The 22,196-nt window shown below is 40.3% G+C and overlaps 1 protein-coding gene across 5 annotated transcripts in view; it reads left to right on the forward strand.

Moving 5' to 3' along the window:
- The window catches only part of DNM1L (dynamin 1 like), a 45,066-nt gene that overhangs the window by 18,341 nt on the left and 4,529 nt on the right, over positions 1 to 22,196 (forward strand). Inside the window, exons 3-18 of one of the 5 annotated variants that reach the window (XM_033163435.1) lie at positions 2,190 to 2,228; positions 4,672 to 4,718; positions 5,145 to 5,216; positions 5,897 to 5,983; positions 6,476 to 6,638; positions 7,804 to 7,924; positions 9,115 to 9,246; positions 11,259 to 11,465; positions 11,653 to 11,773; positions 11,973 to 12,128; positions 12,764 to 12,853; positions 13,304 to 13,396; positions 14,170 to 14,226; positions 18,077 to 18,154; positions 20,737 to 20,904; positions 22,059 to 22,168. In XM_033163435.1, the coding sequence (XP_033019326.1) occupies positions 2,190 to 2,228; positions 4,672 to 4,718; positions 5,145 to 5,216; positions 5,897 to 5,983; positions 6,476 to 6,638; positions 7,804 to 7,924; positions 9,115 to 9,246; positions 11,259 to 11,465; positions 11,653 to 11,773; positions 11,973 to 12,128; positions 12,764 to 12,853; positions 13,304 to 13,396; positions 14,170 to 14,226; positions 18,077 to 18,154; positions 20,737 to 20,904; positions 22,059 to 22,168 (1,741 nt within the window). Of the gene's footprint in view, positions 1 to 2,189; positions 2,229 to 4,671; positions 4,719 to 5,144; positions 5,217 to 5,896; positions 5,984 to 6,475; positions 6,639 to 7,803; positions 7,925 to 9,114; positions 9,247 to 11,258; positions 11,466 to 11,652; positions 11,774 to 11,972; positions 12,129 to 12,763; positions 12,854 to 13,303; positions 13,397 to 14,169; positions 14,227 to 18,076; positions 18,155 to 20,736; positions 20,905 to 21,757; positions 21,779 to 22,058; positions 22,169 to 22,196 lie in introns of those variants that run through there. The other 4 variants (XM_033163440.1, XM_033163438.1, XM_033163437.1 and 1 more) reach the window with 4 other exon arrangements.

Raw genomic sequence — 22,196 nt, forward strand, 5'->3', positions numbered from 1 at the left:
CTGGTTCCCATGCATTGGCACACTAACAGAATGTGACAATCTCTGAGAATCAAGGTTTAGTTAGCAATGCTTATTGCGCATGCGTATTAGATTAGGTAATGTACATGCATACTAAACTGAAATGAGGTAATGAAATACAATTGGTTAATTTGAAATCCTTTGTTTGAAATGTTATAAATTCCCCTGCCCAGACCTTTGGGCGGGGTTGCAGTCTTTGCGAAACGATTTCCACTGTAACCCTTATTGCTTTGCAATAAAGAAAACAAAATGGACTCCTAGCTCCTTTGTCTCTGAGTTTTATTGGCGTAGCTCAGAAGAAGGGCCTTTTGTCCAATGCAACAATGGGAATGATATTCAAAGAAGTCCTTAACTTATATGACTTCAGACTCCCCCGACCTTGGTGACTGAATACCCTTAGCATTGACGTTTGAAAGTTGTAATACCTTATAAATCTTTTTAATAGTTTTAATGTTCTCATGTGGCTAACACAGCAAGATGTATGGGGAAGCCCAGCCAGATGGGTGGGGTACAAATTAATAATAATAATAATAATAATAATAATAATAATAATAAGTATTATTATTATTAAAAGGAGCTAGCCAAATAAGGGATAAACGTAACAAACAACATAGTAGTATATCTTAATACAGAGATGCAAATTATGAATTACGGTAGCGATTGCTGATCTTGTGTTGCTATAACAAATGCAGGCAGACCATAACTGCCTGATTCTTAGGGGGTCTTTTATTTCTTTTCTTTTTCCTCCTGCTAATCCTGCTGTGAAAGAGTCTGGATGTGAAATGTCCAGCCTTGCTAGTTTTTAAATTGGCCTTTCACCTAAGAATTTCTTCTGATAGATAATTTTCTTTTTTCTGGCTGGGTGTGTTAAGGAGGAAGGAAGAACAAGCCGCTCAACGAGAAATTGGTATTCTTGTCTCCTCTTTTGGGCTCAAAACAAAAATGTCATTCCTAAGGAAATAAATTAGTTTGAAGATGAGAGAGGAGCATTAAATTTGGAACATGACATTAAACGGAGTAGTGTCAAGGTACCCTTTCACTGAATTTAAAGAGCTCAGGCTGAATGCCGAGTGTCTAGAAATTGTTATCTTATATAATAAATACAGTAAAGTGATACGGGACAATCTTTTCCTATTCATAATCCACATTTATAAATCCAAGGCAGTTCTTTGTTAGCACAATGTATAAATGGTGGCCACAGTTCACAATTATGGACTGCAATAACAAACGTTGCCATACTTTTGCAGATTTTTGTGGTGGTGTGTTATGTTAGTTTTGGTGTTTTTTGGCCAGAAATGTAGGTGGCCGAGAGAAATTTGATTGGGGGGGGGGGAGACAAACTTGGGTGGAGAGGTTTGCAATAAAGAAACAAATAGGCAGTTTTGTTTGCTACAGTTGTGGGTTGTGCATCCTTAAGATCACTTTGGCTCAAGAATCTGGTTTGGATCTGCGTGCAAAACAGGGTGCGATGGGAAGCAGGATAGCATCTGCTCACCCACCAGATGGCATCTGTTCCTCTCCAGATGCTAGATGGGTGTAAAGTTGTGCAGGACCTACTTGCAAAAAAAGAAAGTCCAGTGCAGCTAGTCCTGAACTATGCTGTCAGTTCCAAGATTTTATGCAAACGCCTCTGTGGTTCAGTCCTATGTATGATGACCTTCATCACACTGAATATTGAATAGCGTATATGATATCCAGTATGTGAGTGTCTGCGTTTGGAGGCAATGCACTCACAACTAGTAACTATCTTCTACACATGTTAAAGCCTTGCCCAAACTGAGCCACTGTGATGGTTTTTTGTTTCCTGTAAGTGATGGTACCTTTCTAAACTTCTCATCCTTGCTCATTTTTCCCTTCTAGCTTAGGTAAAATCTATTTGCCAAATGGTGGTTCTTCACTTTGCAGTATTTTAGCTAATTAGAGGGAGTTACTGACAGGAATTATCTCAGTTAATATGCACTGTTAGGATCACCTTGAAATACATCTGCTGCTAAATTAAGACTGGTTTTCAGAATGTTACATTCTAACTACATTAAGCATGCATGCATTTCTCGTGTGGCACATATGTCTTAATGTATGTTGTGATTCCTGCAAGACTGATAACGTGCTAACAAGGTCCGGAGGGAGGGGAAAATAACCAAACTTTTGATGCTGTTTCTTTTCAACTGCAGACCCTGCAACTTGGAAACATGCAAGGCACCTTTCGAAAGGTTTCCTATTCACTTCTTTTCCTCCTACACAGAATCTGCATGCTTTTTATTCTAGCCACGTGCATACCATGCCACTTTTATTGCTGCCTGCTGTCCTTTATTTGCACATTTACACTCTGGCTGCTGTGCTGAATAGCTGTTGTTTTGCTGGGCCCGCTGGCTTAGTTTGCCGTTTCCTTCTTTCTGCCTCTGTGTCAAACTAGAATGCAATGTAGAAATCTTGACCTATATTTTTTTTTAAAAAAGAAAATTGTTATAAAGTGCTTTGTCATAATAGCAATCACTGTGTTTTTGTGTTGTTTTTTTGTTAACAGATTGTACTTTTAAATCTGTGGTAGCAATAAGTCTGTTGGGAATAGCAAAACAAAGAGAGATGGATTTCAAATAAGTGCTTAAATAATAACAGGATGTGAAGGACTACATAGTGGCATAAATGCAGCATGTGGCCCGCCAGATGTTGACTCCTGCCAGTCTTGGCCAGTGGGCAGAGATTCTGAGATTTAGAGTCCAACAACGATTGGAAGGCCATAATTTATCTGTCCCTTGTTTAATGCAATGGACCTCTCATCAAAAGTACCCAGAAGGGCTTTCCTACTTGTTTTTATAGTAAGGAATTAGAGGTCTGGTGGCTCTCCTGTCCTGCTTTCCCACTGGCTGTATTAGCAAGGTCTCCACGTCACAATCACTGGGGGCAGAGGTAGGGAGGGGAATGGTAGGAGAGGAGGAATTGGGTGCCCTGCCCTTGTACCTGTGTTCCTCCCTGCCAGTTCTCTTCCCTGATGGTACTGAGATGCATGTTGCTGTAGCCTGCAGGTAAAGGGGCTCAGCACCTTGTGACCGCATAGTAGAGTGTCCTTCCCACCTGCAACGGTGCCTTTCACCCAACAGTGATCCTGAAACAGGTCCTTGACCTTGGAACCAACTTGCAGGCCATGACCAAAACCTGGCTGTCTCTCTAAGGTTAAGTAACTTAAAAGTTGCATATCCAGAGTTTGAGACTTATCTTGTCAGTGTTCGGACCCTTAAATCAGATTGACCTGAGCAATATAATACAATGTATGTTGCTGGTAGCCACAACTAGAATACGTGTGCAATGCACTTTCTTTCCTGAAAGAGATGTCCTCAAACAAGCAATGGTGAGACCTACTACCTTAAGATTCTAGGAAGTGAAGTATCATAGGAAGCCAAGGGTAAGTCAGTATTGTGGGCAAAATTAGGCATACTAGTTGATTTGAAAGGTGTCTATGAACCCAGACCTTCTTAGATACCTTGGGATTTTCTTTAGAGTTTTCTTTTTTGAATGTTTGTTTCATTTCACCTTTTCTCCCCAGGAAAGTTATACGAAAGCTTCATTTTGCACATGTTGAAGGAAATTGCCCAAAATTTATGATGTTTTGGTGTATGTGATATGAACAGAGCATACCGGACAACAAAATAGTGTGCCCCCCCAACTCCACCACAAAATGTGTTGCTCTTGACTAAGTAGCCCCACTTAAGCTACAGTTAGTCATGGCTAAAGCCCCATTTAAAACCATTATTCTAATAGGAGTCTGATGAGATTAGGGCCATTGCAAATAATGGCATGTTGTACTTGTACACCACATACACACTTGCTCAATCACTCTTATCACCACGTGTGGGACTCTGGTCAACAAAGTGATAGTTAATATATGATAAGGAGTATATGTTAGGCCCAGTTTTTATGTTGTTAGTATAAGAATTATAAATAGTAATAAAGACCTTAGTAAATATTGAGGCATTTGATTTATGGTGAATTGACACTAGGTTAGGGCTGCCATATGTCTGGATTTTCCAAGATATTGCCAAGATTTCAAAGGCGGAATTGATGTTGGGGGGGGATTTCTGAAAGGTGGCGCTTTGTCCTGGATCTTAGACAAGGCACTCGAAAAATCATGTGGTTTTTTTTGGCATTTTTGTAAAAAAAAAAAAAAAACAACTCAACAATTTTTGGGTTTCCTAAAAGAAGCTCCACAACTTTCAGGGTCGAAACAAAAAAAATTAAATTTTAAAAATTAAATTTTAAAAAATCCTTCCAGTAGCACCTTAGAGACCAACTAAGTTTGTTATTGGTATGAGCTTTCGTGTGCACACAAAAGCTCATACCAATATCAAACTTAGTTGGTCTCTAAGGTGCTACTGGAAGGATTTTTTAAAAAAAATTTATTTCAACTACGGCAGACCAACACGGCTACCTGCCTGTAGCTAGAACTTTTGGGGTGTCCTGGTTTTTCCTTTTTGAAATATGGCAACCCTACGCTAGGTCCATTTGACTCATGCTCCTTAAATGCTTGGGGGTTTTGTTTTTCGTTTTCACCACAAAGGTTGAGCATAGGCAAACTCAATGGAGAAAGTGTACTTGAAGCTGAAAAAGTTGGTTGTGTTGCTCCACTTCTTCTCTCATGCCATGACTGTCTCTTTCCAGGGGTTGATACTGAAGAATGGGGGAAGTTTCTGCACACCAAAAACAAGGTACATTATCTTGATTGTAAAGCCAAAAATGCACATAGGGATTTTTGTGTGTGCGTACATATGTGGCGGGGTGTGTGTGTGTCCTGAGCAAAATGCACTCTGGGTGGGCCCCCTCTTCCATTGGTGGGTTTAGCTGGCATTAGTGGCGGGCAGCAGCAGTATTGCATGGCTGAAGGGTGCAGTTTTAATTTCCTACAATGTCCCAGATTGGTGCTGTCACAAGCATTATGGGAAATAAAAATGGTAGCTTGATGTGGTGTCCTGGTATTGTTCAAAGCACCAGTCAGGAGAAAATATATAAATAAAGGGAGTTCAGGGCAGGCATCAGTGGTGGGTCCTGTCAGGGTGCAAGGACCCTGGCAGCTGCCTGAGGATGTTGGGTGCTGATGTTGAGGGTTTTTTCCCCTTTCCTTTTTAAAACTTCAGCTCTACGCAGACTTCGATGAAATTAGGCAAGAAATAGAAAGTGAAACTGAAAGGATTTCAGGAAATAATAAGGTGAGTGACTATGGTTGGCTCATCTTTTAAAATAAGTAATTTCAACACAGAAACCACAGTTGGAAAACAGTGATGTACATTCTTCAGATTGGAATTATTTTGACACAGGATCTGGAGCCCACAGTTGAGAAACAGTCATGGTATTGCTGTCTTAAGCCCAGTCACTTTTATCTAAGTTCTCAGTTCCCAAAGAGGCAGAATCTACTACTGACGTTGTTCATAATCTCCAAGGATACAGCTTCTGTCAATCTTCCCTGGTGGCTTTGCATTATTGTCCTAAGAGCACTGGCTTGTTCTGTGAACCAAGAGGAGCTAACTTGAGGCCCTCCAGATGTTGCTCATCTACAATACCCATCATCCCTGACCCAGTGGGAGCTGTAGTTCAGCAGCATCTGGAGGGCCAGGTGTTAGCGGCCCATGAATGTTGTTTTCCGTACAAAAATCAGCCACATTAGTTAGGCACATTTAGTGACAAACAGCTGAAGCATACCAAGCAAAATTTCAGACATGGACACCTGAACTGAGCAAGATGCTAGATTATAAAGACAGGCGCCCAAATTACAAAAACAACCTAGATTAAAAGGCTAAATTTAGTTTCAGTGATGTCTTGTTTTCTGAAGGTTACAATTAAGCATGTTCTGGAGAAATTATTCTTTGTTCCTTTTCCCATGCCTTTTTAGGGGATCAGCCCTGAACCGATTCATCTAAAGATTTTTTCCCCTAATGTTGTCAATCTGACTCTTGTAGATTTGCCAGGAATGACAAAGGTAAGAAGGTTTTTGTTGCTGTTGCTGTAGAGTTAACTGAAAGTTCTATGTTGTTGGGTTGTTTGGCTTTTTTCTTCTTTGTAAAGTGTGAAACGTATATGAGAGATCAATTAATACCTTGTAGCAAACATTTAAAAATGTTTCTTGCCAAGATCCCCTTCCTTATCCCCTTCCTTCCCCACACTATGCCCAGCAAACCCCCTGCCATGGGCTCTCTCAGGTCCTTTTGCCTTCCTCCTTTGTTGTCCCTTGGCTGCCCCATCTTAACTACAGCATCACAAGGCCTTTCTGAAATTATGAGAGTCAGTCAGCTACCTTTCTCTCCATATAATTCTCATGTTTTGGGGTTTCCTTCCTGGCTTTCTCTCCTCCTAGGAGTGGCCTTTAGATGTTGTGCATTAGGAGACCTGCCTGCATATGCATCGCTCTTAATAGATGTGGTTAAAAGAAGGAAGGTCATGCAGATTCCACTTTCTCCTCCTTCTCACACAGGTGCCTGTAGGTGATCAACCAAAGGATATTGAACTTCAGATCCGAGAACTAATCCTTAGATTCATTAGTAACCCAAATTCAATTATTCTGGCAGTCACTGCTGCCAACACGGACATGGCCACTTCTGAGGCCCTCAAAATAGCACGGGAAGTGGATCCAGATGGTAAGTGGAGGGGAAAAAACCAGGTTCCAGCATGTCTGTTTTTTTCTCTTTCTAGGAAACACACTTGTACAATACAGTTGATGATGTAACTCAGGGATGGGCAACCTTTGGCCTTCCAGATATTGTTTGGCTCCAGCTCCCATCATCCCTTGACTGGCCATGCTGGCTGGGATGGGAGCTGGAGTTCAATATCTGGAGGACCACAGTTCCACCATCCCTGTAAATGTTACCCCTTAATTACTGTATCTGCTGCCTGTTCTTACAAATGAGATTTGAATAAGGGGTAGTTTGCAATTGAAATGGCAAGATGCTTGTAGGCTTTCAGGCTTTCAAAGTGAAGTCAGGTCCATTAATTTCAGTGGGTCTACCCTGAGTAAAAGGGACGCAGGTGGCGCTGTGGTCTAAACCTTGAACCTCTTGGGCCTGCTGATCAGAAGGTTGGCAGTTTGAATCCCTGCGACGGGGTGAGCTCCTGTTGCTCAGTCCCAGCTCCTGCCAACCTAGCAGTTTGAAAGCACGCCAGTGCAAGTAGATAAATAGGCGGGAAGGTAAACGGCGTTTCCGTGCACTGCTCTGGTTTCCAGAAGCGGCTTAGTCATGCTGGCCACATGAACTGGAAAAATTGTCTGTGGACAAACGCCGGCTCCCTCGGCCTGTAAAGTGAGATGAGCACCCAAACCTCAGAGTCATCTGCAACTGGACTTAACTGTCAGGGGTCCTTTACCTTTACCTTTTTTTACCCCGAGTAAGACTAAAAATAGATACAACTCTACATACATAAACCAACCATAGGCTCCCACAAAGGACCTTTCAGGCACCTTGGTCCTTTCTGGTTCTTTTTGCTGCAGCCCCATGTTGAGCTAAGCCAAAGTTTGGCTCATCGAAAGCTGGGTTCCTTGCTAGCCTTTGTCACTGATGTGTTTTCAGCCATGAGCTCCACTGGGAGAAATGGCAAGCCAGCCATAGTCATAGCACAAACTTGCAATTAATCTGAGAATGAGTAAATGAGTAATGGTGAAGTTCTCTTCTCCTGCATAGCTGTGTTCACTGGGCACCTTTCCACCTTTCCTTTTGTTTTTACTTTGGGTAGCTGTTTCCTAGGCTTGACAAAGTTAACCCATGACCAGCTTAATGTACAATGACAGTTTTCCTGCCGCTCTGTTAGGGCGGCGCACCCTTGCTGTGATCACAAAGCTGGATCTCATGGATGCTGGCACTGACGCTATGGACGTACTTATGGGAAGAGTGATCCCTGTTAAACTTGGCATCATTGGCGTCGTGAATAGGTGAGTATCATCAGAATGCGGTCCTTCTGTTACAAAGCAGTGCTTTGCATTCCCGTGTTTTTGTGCCTTATGGGGAGTGGGTTGAGGCCGTACTGGGCTCTTTGGTCCCCAAATCATTCTCGGATCACAGTTAAGTGGTAAGTGGCATACAGTGGTACCTTGGGTTAAGAACTTAATTCGTTCTGGAGGTCCGTTCTTAACCTGAAACTGTTCTTAACCTGAAGCACCACTTTAGCTACTGGGACCTCCCGCTGCTGCTGTGCCACCAGAGCACGATTTCTGTTCTTATCCTGAAGCAAAGTTCTTAACCTGAAGCGTTATTTCTGGGTTTGCGGAGTCTGTAACCTGAAGTGTCTGTAACCTGAGGTACCACTGTATTTCTAAGACTAGTATGATGGGAAGGCCTAGCAGAATTGTGGCCTCCTACACTGGTAGTTGCAGGGGGTAAAACTGGGAAAGGCCTAGTGTTGCGGCCCTGCACCACCTCAGTATCCATGCAACTTTTGCATTAGTAGCAGGAACATACTTAGTGTATTGGTTGTAGCTCACTGTCCAGTCAATCTTATTGTTGCTGGGCCAAGTTTGAGGTGTTACTATTAGTATATAAAGTGCTTAACAGCTTCGGACCAGTTTACTTGAGGGGTTACCTTACTCTGCTTTGCCCATTTGACCGCTTTGATCTGCAGTACAAGCGCCAACATAACATTGTATGAAATGTATCTTCTAGGGTGACAGTCACCCACATTTTGGAACTGCCTGGCTATTGAAATTGTGTGCAGATGCCTTTGCTATACTCTTTTTGACGACTATTTTGTTCAGGCATTCCTAACTAGACATGTAGCAGCTGACATGGGCTTTGATCTTGTTTTTTCGTTTGTTTAACAATTGGTTGATTTTTTAAAGTTCTTTTTAACTTGGTTGATAATTGTTGATAATTTCAGTGTTTTATTTTTGTGTAAATTGTTTGGAGGGTGTTTGGGGTTTTTTGTGTGTGCAAGTGACCAGTTTATAAATTTTGTTAGATACATGAAATAAATCTGATGCCAACTGATTTAGAATAGCATCATGGCATAATGTCACTGTTCTTCTAAGCCGGGAGAACATGTTAACCAGATTTTGGCAGCAGGAAAAGAAAATGAAATGGTATCTAAATTAAATGAAACATGATTAATTTTCTGTCTCATTTTTAGGAGTCAGTTAGATATTAACAATAAGAAGAGTGTCGCTGATTCAATTCGTGATGAGTATGGTTTTCTCCAGAAGAAGTACCCCTCTCTAGCCAACCGGAATGGAACAAAGTACCTTGCTAGGACACTCAATAGGTACAAGGAGCTGCTTTGATCCTAGTTTAGATTTTTCTCCAGTTGGAATTGTTTTGACTTGTTCTGGCCCATCCCAGCTGTGTACAGCTTTTTTTGCACATGGGTGGTGAAGCCGGTATTTAAGGGACAGATGACTGATAACACCCTGATACTTACAGTTCTTTTGCAGTTTTGAGTCTTGCATTTGGAGGCCGTGAATGGAAAACTGGCAGTTATTTAGGAGGGATTGGATGATTTGGTGTACATAGCCAGCTTTCATCTGATTCTTCCCTGTGCTCTTTCGGGATGCCAAATGTAGAATGGATGGGTGACTGTTCTCATTGATAGGGACTGTTCTCATTGATAGGGAAGTATGGGGTTGAGTTATATGTTAAACCAAGTCATTGCATGAGTACAATGGCTTCTGCAAACACAAAGGAACTATCCATCCCATGCCACCCACACATCCCCCCAGATCTGCTCCAGAGCATTGGGAGAACCCCCAGAGCAGATTTCGGGAGTGTGCTGGGGGTGGGGTGGGGGGAGAGGTTCCATGGAGCTCATGAAAATTGTTTCACTTGTGCAATGACTTAGTTACATACAACCCTTTGTTTACAGTACTGAATTTTGGATTGTACTCTACATCGTACTGGCAGTATGTGGTGTACAAAGTACTATATTTTAAGGTATATAACTTTACAGCAGTGGTACACCCGTTAGATAAATTTTGTCTCCTTTATTGTCTTTGAACCACATCATTTGCGCTTGTTGTCTGAAAAAGATCTTTAACTGATAGATTTTTTTAGTCTGCGAAAGATGGTGGATAGGATTAGAAGATGAAGTTATGTCTGCATATACATGCTTTATTAATTACCGCTTATGTCTTGAAGAGGATGGCGGGTGGAGCTGTGGGTTAAACCACAGAGCCTAGGGCTTGCCGATCAGAAGGTTGGCGGTTCGAATCCCCGCGATGGGGTGAGCTCCCGTTGTTCGGTCCCTGCTCCTGCCAACCTAGCAGTTCAAAAGTATGTCAAAGTGCAAGTAGATAAATAAGTACTGCTCCAGCGGGAAGGTAAATGGCATTTCTGTGCGCTGCTCTGGTTTGCCAGAAGCGGCTTAGTCATGCTGGCCACATGACCCGGAAGCTGTACGCTGGCTCCCTCGGCCAGTAAAGCGAGATGAGCGCTGCAACCCCAGAGTCGTCCGCGACTGGACCTAATGGTCAGGGGTCCCTTTACCTTTACCTATGTCTTGAAGAATAGGAGAGAGAGAGAAAGTGATCAGCAGTTAAAATCTCCTGAGGGTTGGTGGTAGTGCTGGTTCCTTTTGCCCTAAGCCACACCTCACTTCAACCTGACATCCACAGACAGCTCCTATTAGGTTCTTGGGGGAGCTGATTTAAATTTGGAAAGAGGGAGCTGGTAAAATACCTTCTCCCAGACTGCTGCTTTCCCTATGCTCAGTGAGCCAGATTAGCTGAAAACAAACACATGCCGAAGATCATCATCCCAGGTCTCCGAAATCAAGTTGAGTTTGGCCCTAACTAAAATAAAAAATTATTTAACAATGGAAACTTCCATTTATAATGAGTCATTGGTCCAATTAGCTCATTACTGTCTACACTGATTGGCATTGTTTCTCCGGTGTTTCATTCCGACGGGGGTACATTCCCAGTTCTATTTAGAGGTGCTGGGGATTGAAACAAACCTCCCGCATGCAAGGCAGATTCTCTGCCACTGAGCTATCACCCTTGCCTCCTTCTCTAAGGTTTGACCCTCCACAAAAATCTGTAGGTTAGTTTTGTATAGTTTTCTGTTGAATGGCAGTAGCATAGAATCATGATGGCTTTTAGACTGGTGAAATATTAGGCATTTAAATCCATAGTAAGCTACCTCTGGGAGCATGTCCCACTTTCTTAAAAGAAAACGTTAGTTGCTTAATAACTGAAATGTGCTAATGAAAAACTGAGTGGATTGAATGTTTTGAGCTATTTTCCTTAAAGTGTTGCAAAGTTCTCAATTTCTGGTTTTTAGGTTGCTTATGCATCACATCAGGGATTGCTTGCCAGAACTGAAAACCAGAATCAATGTTCTAGCCGCTCAGTATCAGTCTCTGCTGAACGGCTATGGGGAGCCTGTAGATGACAAGAGTGCCACATTACTGCAGCTGATTACCAAATTTGCCACCGAATATTGCAACACCATTGAAGGGACAGCAAAATACATCGAGACTTCAGAACTGTAAGCACAACTTCTGTTTTGGAGTGAAGTTGACATGGATGGCAGATTGTTTAGAAACATTGCAATTAAACCTCAACATGAAATTTGCTACATTTTTATGAATCAAATGAGCTCAAGTATAGGAAATATTATTTGGCTTCCCTGTTTTTCTCCCTGTTGTCTCAGTCACTGTTTTTTCATTCTCCAGGTGTGGTGGAGCTAGGATTTGCTACATTTTCCATGAAACCTTTGGGCGTACCTTAGAATCTGTTGATCCACTAGGTGGCCTTAACACCATTGACATATTGACAGCCATTAGAAATGCTACTGTAGGTATTATCCTTCTTTAACTTCCTGTATAAGATGCAATATCCCTTTGCTGACCTGCACTCTCTATGCCCTTGGTAGAGTTTCAGTGCTTGTAGAGCGTACAGCTTAGTGCTGCCTTGGGAAAGGGCACAGCACCCTGGGGAGTCTAAATTATTACAATGGAATAAAAATGAATCTGTTTCCTTTTGGCTTGGCTAGGGTCCCCGCCCGGCCCTGTTTGTGCCTGAAGTTTCATTTGAGCTCCTAGTAAAGAGGCAAATCAAACGATTGGAAGAGCCCAGCTTGCGTTGTGTGGAGCTTGTTCACGAGGAAATGCAGAGGATTATCCAGCATTGTAGCAATTACAGTACACAGGTAAAAGGAGGAGATAATTTGCAAAAAAAAATGTGTGTCTCACAGGGTGTGAAAATATCCCAGAAGAAACATCAGATGATGATGATGATTTATATGGGTGGCATATAAATAATTTTATTATTTACATGCAGCCCATTTGACTGGGTTGCCCCAGCTACTTTGGGCAGCTTGCAGCAAAATACAAAATCAACACAAAACATTAAAAACTTCCCTGTACAGGGCTGCCTTCAGACATCTTCTGTTTGGCATCTGATGGGAGGGTGTTCCACTAGGATGCATTATTTGGACAGTGGCTTTTGAGAGAACTCTTCTGCTTGGAAGATGGAGTTGACAACTCTAAACTGAAAACTGCCAGAGGACTAATGTGGACTCATATAGGGTTGTGTGTATACATACATTCTTGTGTGTATGCATTCTTGTATTATATTAGGGTGGGCAAATGAAAGTGACCCTCCAGGCTTCTCTATGCAGCACAAGCCACACCTCTCACTTGCCCTGCCATGCAGCCTCATCCAATGAACGTTTCCTTGAACTGTGATCACGTGAACTTGCTTTGTGTGATTTATGATTAATTCAGTTAGATAGTTTGTTGCTTTTCAGAAATCAAACGCTTTCGTTGTTTCATTTGTATTCAGGAATTGTTGCGTTTTCCAAAGCTCCACGATGCCATCGTTGAGGTTGTGACTAGTCTTTTGCGTCGAAGGCTACCAGTTACAAATGAAATGGTAATCTACTGTGGAACTTTGCAGTGGCATGTTCCTTTTAATGGAGAGTATTGGTGAAAATTCTGTACTCCACTGTGGGCCTAGTTAGACTGATGTAAAGAATAATTTTGGGGTTTAGCATAATAGATTTGCAACTGAATACTCCTCAGTGCCAAGATGCTCCCAGCTAGGGATGCCATTATTTCCTTGCAGTTGTAAGCCCCCCTCTGGTCTTAATTTTAATGACATGACATGATAGGCCAACAGGTTGGCAAAGGCTGGTGTAAAATGATTTGCCCTTGGCAGATCTTAGGATCTGTCTTTTTGTGGTCATCCTGTGTTAGTGTTGAACTGCATTTTTATGGATGTTTTTGCTACTGAGATCAATTCTAGGTTATTTGTCATGAACCCTTCCCTAACATTCACTTCAATGGGCAAAATTCTAAACTTTAATTATATTCTTTCTCATAGGTTCACAATTTGGTAGCCATTGAGTTGGCCTATATCAACACTAAGCATCCAGATTTTGCAGATGCCTGTGGACTAATAAACAACAACATAGAGGTAAGGGAAGAAAGTCTCTCCATTAATTACAAATGAGTCTGTCATCACATGCACAGATACATTCTGTTTTGAAAACTCTGATCTTGCTGGAATTACCAGATTTCCCCATCAGCTGCTTTGTATGAATAAAGATTCTAAAGGTGATATCAGACAATGGTCAGACTCCAGGTAGATCCATTGAAATCAATGGACATTGCCTGCGCTTCTGTCTTCTGTGAGTATTGCAACTTAAAAGAAAAATAATGATCTTGCCTGGGTTGGGCCACAGACCCATATAGCATGGCAGTGTCTCTCAGAGGACAGCAATATAATGATAAAAAGCTTATAAGCTTTTTTGACTGCAACATTTAGCAATCAGTGGTCATCTGGCTTTGGGGGAACAGAAGGGTTTTCTTATATCTGCAGTCAGAATGGATGTGTGCAGACACTGTCCATCCTGGTGTTCTGAATGAAAAGTCAGCTGGTGCTTTGTCCTTGTGTGGCAACAGAATTCGCCCTTTTTTCTACCTTGGTTTTACATTGCTTGTGTCTCGTTTGGAAGTTTGCTGATAGGAATTATTCTTATGGAACGTTACCCGGTAGCCTTTTCTGCTCCCTTTTTGTATATATTCTCCAGTGTCATTATGTGAGTGTAAATGAGGGGGAGAACCCGCTCAACCACTTTGCTAAGAATTCCAAATAGCTGTGTCTGGAAAGAGAGGACACCCAACTTTTCTTTTTATGTGGCATGAGCATCTTGACTTTTGATGTTTTTTATGCTTTTTCTTTTAAAGGAGCAAAGGCGGAACAGGTTAGCCAGAGAGATGCCTTCTGCTGGGTCACGGGACAAAGTGAGTTGTTTGGTTTAATATACTTCATAGAATTTGGAAGTGGTGCTTAAGATCAAGCCAGTCATAATGTTACTACAGTGATTAACAAAGAGCTCCATTTATTCATGGGAGACTGGAATTGTTGGGAGGTTCTGTTCCAAAAATTCAAGTGCATGCAGTCTTCTGAAATTTCTTTCTTTTTTTTAATATCAACTTTATTTAGATTTAGATTTAACAATTTAAAAACCTTTCACAGATACAAATACAAAGGAATAGCAACAACCACAAAAGGTAAAAAACAAAACAAACAAAAAACAAAAACAACAAAAATAAAAACCACAAAAAGTAGAGAAGGGGGAAGGAAAAAAGAAAAGAAAAAGAAAAAAGAAAAGAAAAAGTAAGATAAGTGTATAGTCACGTAGGTAACTTCTTCCAATGCAAGAGAGATACAAACAAAGGAAACAAAAAGCAGTAATTAATTCTAGTTACACATTATTCAACTTTTTTTATCTTTCCTATATTCCTCCCTCCATTGCTGCAGTTCCATACAAATAATCTATACAATTCCATACAAATAGTCTATACAGTGACTTCCACCTTCCATACAGTACTTTACTTCAGATTCATCCTTCCGTCTGTTTTAAATCATTTTCCTATCTTTTATCTTTCTTAATTTTAATTCAAAATAAATCTTCCTGCTTTCTTTCCTTTCTTCACAAACTTATTTCACTCTAAACTTAACCAGATTGTCGATTTTGATCCTTGTTTTTTAAAGTATTCGTTCAAGCATTCCCACTCATTTTTAACTAAACTTCTGGGTTTACCTCTTATTATATCTGTTAATTTTGCCAGTTCTAAATATTCACATTCTTTACAGAACCATTCTTCCCTGGAGGGTACAAGTTTCTCTTTCCAATATCTTGCCAGCACTGTTCTTGCCACGGCCATGGCATATAAATAGACAGTGGTTTTATCCTTCGGTATCTCCTCATTTAATATCCCTAGTAAATATGCTTCTGGGGTCTTATTAATGTTGATCTTAAATATTTTTTTTCAGTTCTTCATGCACCATGTTCCAATATTTTACGATTTCTGGGCATACCCACCACATATGATAGAAGGATCCTTTCTCTTTTTGACATTTCCAACATTTATTTTGATTGTTTTTGTTTATTTTAGCTAAACTTTCTGGAGATAGGTACCATCTATGGTGCATTTTCATCAGATTTTCTCTGATTAAATAACATGCTGTAAAATTGATCGTTTTGGCCCATACTTTTTCCCACTTCGCATATTCTACTTCATGTCCTAGATCTTGTTCCCATCTCTTTATAGCTTTACTTTTTTCTTCATTCCTTGCATAAACTCCTGTTCCCAATTTGTATATTTTAGAAATATTTCTATGGTTGCTAAATAATATTTCTTTCTCCCAGATCGATGCTTCTTCAAAACCCTTCATTTTTTATCTTTATCAAATGTTGTTTTGATTTGATAATATTCCAGCCAACTCACACCTCTTTGTTTTAACTCCTCAAATTTTTTAACTTCAGGGTGTCCATTTTTCCTTTCCACCAGATCTTTATATTGTAACCAATTATTTTCCATATTTCCCCTATGTCCAGACTGGGATTCTAATGGTGACAGCCACCAAGGAGTTTTATTCATAATATAGGCCTTGTTTCTTTCCCAAACGCCCATAAGAGCCTTCCTTACTGCATGATTATTGAACCCTCTATGTACTTTGACTTTATCATAACCCAGGTAGCCATGCCACCCATATATTTTATCCCACCCTTCGAGATCTAATAATTCAGTATCTTTTAGTAGCATCCAGTCCTTTAGCCAGACTAAGCTTGCTGAATCAAAATAAACTCTAAGATCCGGTACTCCAAATCCTCCTCTTTCTCTTGATTCTTTTAGTAATTTAAATCTGACTCTGGGTTTCTTACCTTCCCATATAAAATTCAATAAATCCCTCTCCCATTCTTTGAAACATTTAGTGCCTATAATAATTGGAATATTTTGAAACAAAAAGAGCATTTTTGGAAGGATCACCATTTTAATCATAGATATTCTGCTCCACATAGATAATTTTAAATTCCCCCATTTGGTTAAGTCTCCTTTTATCTCTTTCCATTTTCTAATATAATTATCTTTGAATAAGTTAGTATTTTTATTAGAAATCCAAATCCCCAGATATTTAACTTTACCAACAATTTTTAGCCCTGTTACTCTTTCTAATTCCTCTTGTTCTCCCCCCCCATATTTTTAACTAATAATTTTGATTTTTCTTTATTCAACTTAAATCCCGACACCTCCCCGAATTCTTTTATTCTATTTAAAGCTTCTTGTGGGTCTTCTGTGCTAATCACCACATCATCCGCATACGCTTTAATTTTATAATTTCTTTTACCTAACTCAATCCCTTTTATTTTAGACTCTTTTCTTATTGCACATATAAATGGTTCTAATGCGGCTATAAATAATAGCGGGGACAATGGGCAACCTTGCCTCGTACCTCTTTCTATCTCAAATTCTTCCGTAATTTCATTATTAATTATTAATCAGGCTTTTTGGTTTTCATATATAGCTTTAATCCCTGTCAGAAAATTTCCTTTTATTTCCATACTTTCCATGGCACATTTCATAAAATTCCAATCTACACCATCGAAAGCTTTTTCAGCATCCACTAGAAAGAGGGCCACTTTTTTTCTAGGTTTCATTTCAATATATTCTATTAAGTCAATCACTATTCTTGTGTTGTTTTTAATCTGTCTACCTGGGAGAAAACCGTTCTGATCTGTACCTATTATTTTGTTCAAATATTGTTTCAGCCTGTTCGCCATTACCCCCGCAAAGATCTTATAATCAACGTTTGATAAAGAAATTGGTCTATAGTTTTTAATCTCTCTTTGATCTGTCCCGGGTTTAGGTAGTAAAGTTATTATTGCCTCATGCCATGAATCTGGTATTATTCCTTTTGTTAATACATCATTCATGATTTTTTTAAGTTTGGGGCTTATTAAATCTTCCACTTTCTTATTGTTATTCCATCAGGGCCGGGTGATTTTCCCACTTTCATTTTCTTTATTACATTTCTTATTTCCTCTGTCTCTATCTCTCGATTTAAGTTATTAAATTCCATCCCTTCCACCTTTGGAATTTTGTTTTCTCCTAGATATTTTTTAATTTTATCTTCTTCTTTGTGTTCCGATTCATATAATTTTTTATAGAAATTCCTAAATTTCTCTTTTATCTGTTCGGGGTCCGATATCTCCTTTCCTTCCTCTACAATCTTATTTATCACTCTTTCTGTCGATTTTTCCTTTGTTAGCCATGATAACATTTTCCCAGGCTTGTTTGCTGCTTCAAAATATTTTTGTTTAGTCCATTTTATCTTATTTTCAACCTCTTTATTAATTTGACTCGCCAGATGTGATTGTAGAATTTTCAGGCTTTGAACTAACTCCTCATTTCTTGGGCTTTGAACTATCTCTTTTTCAATCTTCCTAATCTGTTTATTAATTTCTGTAACACTTTTTCCTTTTCCCTCTTTGTTTTTCCCATTAATTGCATTCCAATCCCTCTCAGAAAAGCCTTACTCGCGTCCCATAGTATTTTTCCCTCTGTACCTTCTTTTTCATTTAGCTCAAAAAATTCTTTCATTTTCCCTTTTACACTTTCCACATTTTGCACATCTCTCCAGATATTGTCATTCAGCCTCCATCTCCCTTTAGTTTGTTTGTTGAGTTTCATCCTCATCATAACCAGTCTTCTGAAATTTCAGCCACCAAGAGGGATCAAAAAGGCTCAGTTAAAATAACCAGACAAGCAATGCTGATGTCATTTTCTGCCCTTCTTGCTTCTTTAGTCCACTAAGCCTCCTGGTGTTTTGGCACCACCCACCCAGGAGACCTCTACTGCTGGTTCTGCCGAGGTTGATGGCAAGGTCTGTCTGTTTCTTCCTCTAAGCACTGCATGCTGAAATCATTTTGTGGTGCACTCTGGTAGTGGTTGAACATGATTCTCATAAGCACAAGTATTTTTGTCCAGATTTTGCCTGTCCCAGATCATGTGTTGCCAGCTGACAAAGTTGCCTAGTTAATTTAATTACGTTAAGGTTCAAGTTATGTCTTGGGGAGCCTTGGAGCTTTCTTTCCACTACTACTCTGTCCCTGTTGTGGGCAGCTTCAGGAGGCTGTTGGGTGTGTGTTCTTAGGGCATTGTTCTTTAGTGTTGGATCCAGAGGTTGCTGGACCACACTCCCATGATCTCCATCCACCAGAGCCCAGGGGTCAGGGATGAAGGGAGTTGGTAGTCCTGCAATATCTGAAGATGCAAGGTTGAATAACACTGTTCTGTGTAAAGCTCTGATTTTGCAGCTGTAAGCTGCGTCTGTGACCAACAAAAGTTCTGCTTGAGCTGACTCTTGTGCCCTAAGGTACCTATTCCCAAATCTCTTGCAACACCCACTTTAACCTTAAATATTTGAGCTGCCGGTTTTTTGAAGCTTGAAAACTGATGATTTAAAAAGTCTGTTAGGTTTATTCTGGTGCATATCAGGATACAAGACTGCGCATTTACCAGCCTGCCTGCCACAGCTCCTTCACCCTGAGCATGTCCAGCTGAAATGCTGCAAGTAGGGGACTGATAAAGCAGGAAATCTGCTGTGCAGAAATAACCCATATTCCAAACCAAACCATTTATCATCATTCATATTTTGGGTATTAAGCAATTGTACCAGTGAAGACCATATAATGTATGAAAGGTCTAAGAGGAGTCTGCATGTGTAGGAGATTGGGGATAGGCCTTTGGACACATTCCCATCACATAAACACCATTTTAACCTTCACATGTTCACATGAATGCCTGAAGAGGGCTTAGAACAAAACTGGGATGCTCTGAGTTTTGCCATTTGTTCTGTTCAGTGGAAAAGCCCACTTAATGAGGATGAGAGATTTTCTTAGTTGGGCTGGGGAACCTGCGGCTCTTCAGATGTTGGAGATGATGAGAGCTGTAGTCCAATAACATCTGGAGGGCCACAGGTTAGCTATCCTGGTTCACAGCCATTCAACCCACTTAGGCTCACCAAAAGAGCAGATAAAGAGTTCACCTAATCCAGTGTTTTTCAACCACTGTTCCGTGGCACACTAGTGTGCCGCGAGATGTTGCCTGGTGTGCCGTGGAAAAATTGTGTTTATTTGATTCCTATTCAAGAGAATTACTTTATATATAGTCAATATAGGCACAGAGTTAATTTTTTTAATATTTTCTAATGGTGGTGTGCCTCGTGATTTTTTTCATAAAACAAGTGTGCCCTTGCCCAAAAAAGGTTGAAAAACACTGACCTAATCTAGTAGCCTTCCCCCAGTCAAAGAACATGATAGTGTAAGTTTCTCTTGCCTCTGACAGAAACATTGGTCCAGATCAGACAATTGTTCCCATAGCTGAATATAACTGTGTGGCTTAATACAGTGAAGCTGGCTCTCAAGGAAAGCTGTAAGAGGGGCTCTCAGCCTCAACACTCTTTCTGCGCTTCGTGGTTTATGATCCAGGAATGATAATTCAAACCAAGACTCTTAAAGAGATGGGCGGATGTTTTTAAAAATGGCCATTTGGTGTTTTGATATGCCCAATAATTCATTTGATGCTCCCTCTCATCCTTATGTGCTCTGATGTAAACTCAGTCTTGATTATAATCAGTTGCTACAGCCTATTATCTTTCTCATGTACTTAATAAAGTTTGCCTGTAGTTCTCTTACTGAATACCTAGTATGTTTGCATGTCAACCTGAGTGATGAAACAGAACCAATGGAGAAAAAATCCCCTCTCAGCTATGAAGCTCACTCGGTAGCTGGTCACTGTTTTTATTTATTTAGGTAGTTTGTAAACTTCCCCGTTCTCCATCACGGTGTGGCTTCCAAGGCTGCTACATTCAAACTAAAATATTGAATACAATAAAACTCCATTAGACAGTAAATATCATGGAACTGCAGCCGTAATATCAATAAAATCCATCAGAGCCATAAAAACAAACACTAATGCTAGTTCCAGTTCCAGTTAGGTAGCCGTGTTGGTCTGCCATAGTCAAAACAAAATAAAAAAATTCATTCCAGTAGCACCTTAGAGACCAACTAAGTTTGTTCTTGGTATGAGCTTTCATGTGCATGCACACTTCTTCAGATACACTGAAACAGAAGTCACCAGACCCTTATGCTAGTTGTGAACCATACCATGCTGGAATGCCAGGGCAAGTTGGAAAGTCTTTCAGCTTTTTGGAGCCAGGCAAAGTTGGTGGCATTTGGGCTTTTCTGGAGATGGCTTTCTATGTGTATTTAGGGCACTATTCAGTCTAACCTTCGTCAGTGGTGTGTGTGTTAAATTGAAGAGAGTGAGAATCGTATTCCCTTAACTTCTTGCATATAGAATGGGATTAAATGAATCACTAATAATCAAGCATTTGGAACGCAGGACATTTTTCTTGCAAATAACTGATTGAAATTTGGGTATTGTATATTTTCTTTGTATTAGACATCCTCTGCTATGGGAGATGGAGCTCAGGAAGCTGGAACAGGCAACTGGAGAGGCATGCTGAAAACCTCCAGAGCTGAGGAAATATTAGCCGAGGAAAAATCAAAACCAGTAACGGTCCTACCTGCTAGCCCTCAAAGAGGCCATGCTGTAAATTTGCTGGATGTGGTGAGTTTCTCAGCATAGGAACAAAATTTGCAAGCTGGTACAAGAAGAGCAGGGTGTGCTCCTCACAGAATTTAGGAGTGGGCAGGATTTGGTCCTTCTGAGTTATGTTCTCCACCCGTTTTTAAACATGGCTGTTAGCCAAAAGTATATTGTAGCCAGTAGCAAGGATAGAGGTATTCTTTGGGTGGGGTGGGGGATACAAATTTAGTGATCACCATGAATTCTAAAAGGTACTTTTGATTTGTGAACAAGTACTTAATTTATATGAGCTGCATATTTTATACACTAAATCTGTACCAAATTATGCACCACTATATTTATACTTTCAGTTGGAATATCATGTGCAAATTAGCAAAATGGACAGAGTGGTTCAGATTTCATGCAGTAGGAGAGGAATAGAGCATTATAACCCACTCTTTATCTAAAAGGGCTCTCAGAGTGGCTTATAAATGACAGTACAATAAATCAACTAATAGTTTAATAGCAAGATGCTACTGGCTTGTATCATCCTGCCACTGATTTTTGTAGCAGATTGCACAGACTGTCATTTTAGCAGGGGTTGAAATTATAGATGGAGAGAGGTGAGACTCATGGGATATACCTGTATTTAAACAAGGATATGCACTGTTTATACAGGAAATATATGTAGTATGGAGTAGCTTGAGTTTTCCCAGGCTGTTTGTTAGTGATGACGTCATCATGTCCATAAGCTTTACTTTGATAATAAGGGCTGGAAACATACTCTTAAAAACACAAAGAATAAAAAGCTTAATTTTGAGAAGCTGTGTTCTTAGACCTGGCATATTTCTCAAGAACAATGTCAATTCACTCCAGCAAAGAACAGCTTTTTAAGGCCTAGGATCTATTGTGACTTGTTCACAAGTGACAGCAACGATGCCACCATTTTCCCCAAGAGTCAGGAATGTTGTGTCACCTCCAAGGTTTTAATCTGTAAAGCCTCATATTAACAATCTGTAAAAAAAAAAAAGATTCTGTTGATACTTGGCATTATTTCACCAGACGGAAACCACCTCTAAAATCCAGGTGTATTTGCCACCTTCTTGTAGTTCAGCCTGAACCTGACTATCCCATTTGAAGTCCAGTGGAACTGCATGCTCATGAAATATTTTTGACTCTGCTTTTTCCTGCATCAGCCTGTTCCTGTTGCACGCAAGCTTTCAGTCCGAGAGCAACGAGACTGCGACGTGATTGAACGCCTTATCAAATCGTACTTCCTGATTGTGAGGAAGAACATACAAGACAGGTTTGCGATCTTACTTTTTTAGGATTTG

Source organism: Lacerta agilis, chromosome 10 (genome assembly GCF_009819535.1).
Source record: "Lacerta agilis isolate rLacAgi1 chromosome 10, rLacAgi1.pri, whole genome shotgun sequence".
Lineage (NCBI taxonomy): Eukaryota > Metazoa > Chordata > Lepidosauria > Squamata > Lacertidae > Lacerta > Lacerta agilis.